Source organism: Stylophora pistillata, chromosome 1 (assembly GCF_964205215.1).
Source record: "Stylophora pistillata chromosome 1, jaStyPist1.2, whole genome shotgun sequence".
NCBI lineage: Eukaryota > Metazoa > Cnidaria > Anthozoa > Scleractinia > Pocilloporidae > Stylophora > Stylophora pistillata.
Window position 1 is genome coordinate 30,077,672 of NC_142519.1, and position 7,506 is coordinate 30,085,177.

A 7,506-nucleotide genomic window follows, 5' to 3' on the forward strand; every position below is an offset into this window, starting at 1 on the left:
GTAAAAACGTAGAGTTTCAAAATACCCTCCAAGATTAGAGGAAACCTAGATGAGGGTTTTGAGAAACATAACTCTGGAGTTATTTCTGCAGGAGAGAAGTATACGTACTGGTAGTCACTAAAACGAAGACCCCCAAAACGAAGACCCCCTACCAAAACGAAGATCCGCCGCTTTTTCTAATAAATACTCTGATTGTTTAACCCTTCAACGTGTGTTCAACTGCTCGAGCTCCTAGGGTTTCTCATCACAGTCTACACGTGACTTTGCCCTGAAAGGTTACATACACAAATGGTTTCACAACATCGGGTGTAATCCAGCTGTAAAGGAAACTCTCCTGATAAGTCCAAGCTTCAGACAATAAAATTTCTCGGGCAAAATCGGTCACATTTACTGACTTCTACGTTTTGCCGACGGATAATAGAAGATAAGACTCTGGTAAAATTTTTACCAACTGCAAAACCATAGGAAAAATACACAGGACAAAGCTTGCATAATGCCATTTGTATTTAATGTTTCCGGAAACTCATTTGAGTGACATTTCATGAATGATCATGTTGATAATTTTAGTTCTTAAAAAAAGCGGCGAATCGAAACAGTATAGCGAACGGATGACAAAACTGAAGTTATAGTTCCCAACGCGGCTATTTTTATCCTGGAAGGAAATTTGATCGGGGAAGATTTTGATCACGTGCTAGGGAACCACTTCTGAGCCGTGAGCGCGCGTTACGCAATCAACAAAACAACGCTGTAAATAGTAATTTTCGTCAAGCTTCATCTAAACACTTGATTACCATTGGGCCTAAAGCTTACCTTTTCTTCTCAAAATCGTTATGAAAAATTTAGTCGGCGAACGGCTTGCCCACTGGGTCCTTGCCCGTCGGGCATGGAAGGAGAGGAAGTTACTTGCCCGAAGGGAAAATCTACTTGTCCCGGACGACCGGACGGCGGTTTTTTCGAGCCCTGCGCGTTTGAGCGCGTTCAGACAGAGCTGTTGAGGAAGGATCAAAGTGGCCATAGAAATCTTTGAAAGGCTTCAAACTACGACGTACAACGAATCCGACGCTCTCCAATACCGGTCTCAAATTACGTGCTAAAAAAACACTGCTTGCTTTTGTCCTTGAGAACGATAGAGTACGCAACAAATACGTACGGAAAACGCTTCTACACATTCAGAATATATCAAATTACATTTCCCTCCACCTACTTACTTCCTAATATACGCCTACTTCCGAAATTAATTAAATTCCTGCGTGGACTGAAGTAAACTGTGGTTTCAATCATCTCAGGTGGTCCTTACATCCAGTAAATTGTGTGAACGTCTTTCAAAATTTTTGTGAGCGTTGGTAAACCCTTTGATTGTACAGTTCCATTGAATTTTCACAGTTACTTATTTCAAATGACAGTTATAATACTTAGAGCGTCGGCAACTAACATGGCTCCCGCTAGCATAGATTACTCTTACCACAGAAGTTGAACATTCCTTCGCACTTACTAGTCGAAACGCGTTGCATACCTGTATTAGGCCCAGTCCCCTCGCATCACAGCACATGGCGATTTTCCAACATGGCGGACGGAGGCAGTGAAAACATGTTGGAAGCAAATGTTGAACAACAACTTTCTAGGATCGTGAAAGGTAAGGCAATTTTAGTGCATCTGTCCTGCTTTCCATTATATTGATGGTCCAAAAATATTTCTTGCAGACGTACGCTCCGGAAACCTAGATCTTGTTGCTTTTGTTGAAGAACTAGGGTTAGTAAGCGTTCATCCATAATTATGCATTGAGTGTAGTAATTCGAGGTTATGTAATCTGTTATACTTAGCTAAACAAATTTTGGAAAGAGTACCATATAATCCCATACATTAATCATGCATTCCACTTCTTTGTCTTTCACAACAAAACTTTAAAAACAAAGCCTACTAGTCTAAATACATAATTAATATATGGGGTTAAATCGTACTCTTGCCCAAATTTTTCCTTTTCATGAATTTTAAAGGTAAAAAAAGAATAGAACATTCAAAATCCCTTGTTTCTCGATTTTTTAAAGAATGCTTATTCGATTCACGATGCCATCATCTTATCCAAGTGTATATTTAAGGCGCGCGGAATATATTCGGGCATTGGTGAGTGTTATTTACAATAATAATAGGGCTGGGTAGAGTCAGTTTCAAGGTACTCAACCGCTAACCAGTATTATTTATAATGATAACAGGACTGAATTGAGTCAAATTTGGTCTGTGATCATATATGTGACAAACAACACCGGACGACCATAAGGTGGAGATCGGATTGGACAACCTTAAGTCTCTTGATCAATGAATGAAAAGAATGACATCACTTGAGAACGAAAATAGCCATTTTTCTAGTATAATCATAAAAACATAACAGGTGACAGTTAACAGTTACTTTTTGCTTCCATCAAGAGATAATGAACCCAACAGTCTGTGTAAAAGCATGTGAAAATGATATGTGTACTGTTTGGTTACATAACCTGCAAGAGGCCTATGAAAATGATATATTACACTGTCCACTCACAATCATGACGCACACACACTCCATTTATATCTCAAACCAGGTTGCTGATAACCAGACCCAACTAAGAATTTTATAATAGTTTTGATTTACTTGTATTTTTATATCCATGTTTAGGCCGCAGTTGACCAGTACTGATGTAGATAAGAGGTGCCATGGTGTGCGGTTGTTGTCTGAAGTCGTGCATCGCCTTGTTGGGTTTCAATTTAAAGAAAAAGAAGGTTGTTATAGTAAAATCTTTAGAATATGAGCCTGTTATAGGCTCTTTGCTTTAACTTATTTTGACCAAGTGTTAATTTTGCTCTGTCAATATAGTTAGGGTGGTATTTATATCTAAAAACTAATTTTATGATCTGCCCACACTTTTCTGACCTATGGCAAGTTCTCCCACTGATTTTACCCAATGGGAAAGTAAATTCTGTTTTCATTAAACAGTAAGTGCTCTCAAGGGAGAGCTGGGTGATTTAGAAACAGAGCATACTCTTTCTGTTTGCAACAAGAAGGGATTGCAACCAGAGAGGTTAATACACTGATTGCAAAAATGTACATTATAAAATGAAATTAAGCATAAATTTAAAATGGTTTAATAGAATCTAAACTCAGATCAGATTTTTTTTGCTCCACCTGGTATAAAATTCATGAAAAATAAAAAGTGAGAGTGAAAAGGTGCCACAGTCTGTGGGAGAAGCCATGGTTACTGTGAGTACCACCATCCATCCATGAGATGCTGTTGACTTAAGGATCTCAGTTCAAAAATAGAAAAAAAATTTATTAACTTGCTACAAGTTTTTGAGGGGTAACTCTAGTGATAAGAGCTGACAGAAAATAGAGCACTGTAAGAATTCTTTAAGCAGAAGAGAATCCAAGGACCATCTGATCACTGGCCAACCTTGTTCTCAGGGTCTCTCATCTTTGTGCCCCTTGGAGCAAGAGAGCAGAGGAGCAGGAAGATGAGAGGCCCTATCTTACAATGAGTTTCGATGTCAAGTTAATTATTAATAAGTTTCTTTGTTTCTTTTTTCAGTGGCATTGTTTTGTGAATTTCTGTGTGATAGACTCAAGGATCACTACACCATTATTCCTCATGCCTTGTTTGGTATTCTTGCCTTGGTATGTGGACTTTATTATTTTTGGCTGAGAAAAATATCTTCCTCCAAAACCTAACAACCCAATCAATTACTTCAGATACCTTCCCTAACAGATCGATTTGAAATTCTTGATGATGTGTCAAGGCTTTACCTGTTGATAAGGTGTATGTTGTGTTAGGGTCATTCCACAGTATTTTGCATGTCACGGAGGGGACAATTCAGAGGAGAATATCATGGATAGCTCCCCAGCTTAATATAACTCAGTTCACTGAGGACTTCTAATGGACAGAACAGCTAATGATTGTTTTAAATCAAACTATTTCCAAACAACTTCTTCCACATTTGGGGGGAATTAGTCATTTATTTAGATTGTCACAGAGGGGACCAGAGAAACTATGAAAACTGAAAGTTAAAATTTAATCTCAGATTTCTGTGAATGTATAACGGCAGCAACAATAATTTAGTACATAGTTTATTTAGATGTTAATCAACAATAAAACTGCCTTAAATGGAAAAGATTTACTGACCTTTGAAACATTCGAAGGGCGCCTTCTGGTTCCATAGCTGGTGCTGAACCCTTAAAGTTTGCCTTGCAAGAGGCTCTGTGGTCTGCTCTCCATGCAGTAGTTTCTGGGGTGTCAGGATCATTTTCATGCTCCCTGCACTTGATACAAACTTTGCTTAGGGGCTCAACATCTACCACTTTCCCTGTATCCATGCTAATAGCACTCACACAGCCATTTAAAGAAGAAAAGCCTCTTCTCTGCCATGTTCCATCAACAGACACTCCACATCTTGCTATGCCCTCATCTGAACCTGGCTTGATATCGTGAATCTCTCTTGCAGTATCACGCATTGTCTCCAGTGAGATCTTCTTTACTGCTCGGAGTATTTCTTTATTATGGCGAGCATATGGTGTAGGTCTAGGAGGTGGCGGCATGTTCATAAGTCCACAAAACCTCTTACCTGCCGCACGTCCACAACCAACAGATCTTGAAGCATACACAAATCTTCTGTTTACTTCAAAGAAACGGCCTATTTGAGCTGAAGTAAAGAATTCCATAGACCAACCACACGAGCAGCAAAGCAAACGAAGATTCGAGGCACAACCTTTGCGTTTCATAGCTTGCTCTTGTAAAATTAAATCACAAACAAAGCATTCTTTGCATGGCATACATTCCATCACAGAAGACAAAATTCTCATATCTACAAACCGAAATCCACTTATGATTGACTCCTTACACTCCTTGATACCCTCAGAAGATGCGGTGGTCAGACCTGCTGGAATCTTGCGGGCAGAAGCTGAACATTCTTTCCCAAGACCTTTGGTGCTGACACTCGTTTTTTCCTTCTTCGAACGCTTCGATTCAGTAGAGTACTGGTTTCCACGATATTTACGCTTTTTTGTGTAACCAGAACGAGCCTTTGGTGGCATTGATAAATAAATTATCAAGCAAAATCGCAATAGGAATAGAGTGAACGAATACGACCAAAATGGTGGATGATAAGTTGGGAAATAGTGTCGCCACATGTCATCCGCCATTTTGGGTGCTCGTAACTCACTGCATGTATGCCTGATTGAAATGTCAATAAACAACGGGAATAACCAGGGAGGGGTCCCAGGAGAAATTCCGTCGTTTCCTTTTGACTGCAACTGCGTTTTGTTTTCATAAACAAACCGTTGCTATGGTCGTTGCTAAGGTGAAAATTCATACTCGCTAAGGAATTTAGCAAAATTTTTGACTTTACCTCCTGAATATGGAAAAAAGGAAGCTGTAGAATGAAAGAGTAATGGTTAAAGATACCAAAAAGCACCATTTTCAAAATGAAAGTTTTTTGACAAAAAATACAAATTTTTGAGTGGAAGACCACCTTAAAAGGTAATGTTTATTCTATCCTGTCATCAGTTACGTTACTACGGAGTCACATGAGATGCGCGCGCATGCAGCTGGTCAGTGTTGGTTTGCTAGTTTAGATCTTCAAACTTTTATTTTCTACTTGTTAATACAAGGAAAATATCCACAATCCTGCGCTCCTTTGGAATCCTTTCGACAAAAATTCCAAGTTTAAGGTAGGTGGAAGTCCATGATTTTTATTTTTCCACAAATTTCAGCGAAAACATCAGGATGAGCGATTCAAATAATGCCGCCCCTGAAATGGATGAATCGCACGAGGACACCTCACGAAGCTCACAGAGCGCCGAGGAGGGCAGCCTTAATACACAGCCTTAATACTTCTACACTCGGAAGTTTTAAAGGACGAGGCCCTGTGAAGGGTTCTCGGGATATGGGTTATTTGGGTAAAAAATTATGGGGATAAACTTAAAGCATAAACTTTCCTTTTTCAAAATAAATTTCAAACTAGCTTTTCTTGATATTCGCACTTCACACGACCGACATCCAAAGTTTCATGACAGCAAATTTTGAATCCTTGTTGATCCTTGCAAACATTCTGGAGCATTAGGATTGAACTATAATACCCCAAAGTCTTTCGTTAACTTAAGATATCTGGGAAACAAAACTTTAAGAAATTATCAGAGACGATCTGAGACTTGATAGCTTTTGATGGACGTAGTGACAAAGAAGAAAAAATATCCTTTAGTCGCGGCTTCTTTTCGAAGCGGGAAATCGAAACTCTTCTGCAATCTTGGAATCAAAAATAAAAGGGGTGAGTCTCCAATGAAACTGTGGTGTTGCGCCGTTGAGGGGAGTTGCAAGATAATTTGGTTTATCATCTAGTTGACCTATTTACCACCGAGTGTTGGAAATAGCGCGTTGTCTTTGTTAAGTCAGGATTGAGTGACAAACCCGTTCTAGAATTGCAGGATATCATTTTTCTATTGTCAGGGTAGAGCTTAAGTTTCTCCACTAATTCGGGACTTAACTCAACACATGGATGTACTGTGAACTGTGACTTGGAGATTCTCTTCGTGATAAAAAGCGTGATCCAAATATACTGTAAGATTTGTCGTGGATCATCATTGCAAACGGGGGCATTCGCGACATATAGAGATTCTAAGCTGACGTTACAAACATTAGCACTTCGTCAGAGTAAATGGAGGAATTGAGGGTTATGGGTTGTTTATAGGCAGAAAATTCGAGCTATGCTATTGATGGGAACGTGGTAACAAAGAAAACAAGTATAAATGAGTTGAATGAAAAGCGTTTGTTGATACCGTGAGGATTACAGGTGCTGAATTGAAATGTATTGCATAAGTTGCACTCACGGATTACGTTGGATTTGAAATGCTAATTGTCTGTCTGTTTATTTTTTTTTTCCTTTTTCTTTAAGGGACATGAATAAGAAAGAACGCTTTGCAGCTGAACCTATGGGACAAAAATCAGCGAAAAAGGTCCCTGGCATCGGTCGTGCAATTGGGAAACGGCTGAATGACGCTGGAATTTACCATGCTAAAGAAATTCAAGAAAAAGTAGGGGATGAAGGGCCCGCATGCCTTAAACAATATGGCGCCAATGCTAAGCATCGTGGGGATGCTGATGAGGCTTTTAAAAGTCAAGATGAAAAGTTCGGGAAATGACGATCAAGAACTTTTGTCTGATTAACTTTCTCGGAACAAAATTTAATATACTAAACACTAAAATATATGAACTTCATATATTTCATTGTATCTTAAAATTTAATGTAGTCTAGTCTCTTGTATTCCAGAGAGTATACATTTTGATGCAAACACTTTGAATTCACTGCCTACTCATTCTTAGTTTAGGCTATCTAGATAGTTGGAAAGCTCCTTTTTGGAGTGGGATGGAGCGAATGCAATATTTGCAATTTTTTTTTTTTTGAAATCTCAAATATGTACACCATGCCAGGGATTTCATTAGAAGCCGGCAACTAGCGATCGAAATCCAACCCTTCAACGTGTGTTCAACT

The 7,506-nt window shown here is 39.0% G+C and overlaps 1 protein-coding gene across 1 annotated transcript; it reads left to right on the plus strand.

Moving 5' to 3' along the window:
* Positions 1-1,443: 1,443 nt before the first annotated feature.
* LOC148742034 (MMS19 nucleotide excision repair protein homolog) lies at positions 1,444-7,306 on the plus strand. Its single transcript, XM_088759804.1, has 6 exons — positions 1,444-1,633; positions 1,701-1,749; positions 2,648-2,751; positions 3,555-3,640; positions 4,879-5,689; positions 6,910-7,306. Exons 1-5 carry the CDS (start codon positions 1,564-1,566, stop codon positions 4,951-4,953), a joined length of 384 nt encoding a protein of 127 aa, XP_088615930.1. The 5' UTR covers positions 1,444-1,563; the 3' UTR covers positions 4,954-5,689; positions 6,910-7,306.
* The last annotated feature ends 200 nt before the right edge of the window (positions 7,307-7,506 follow it).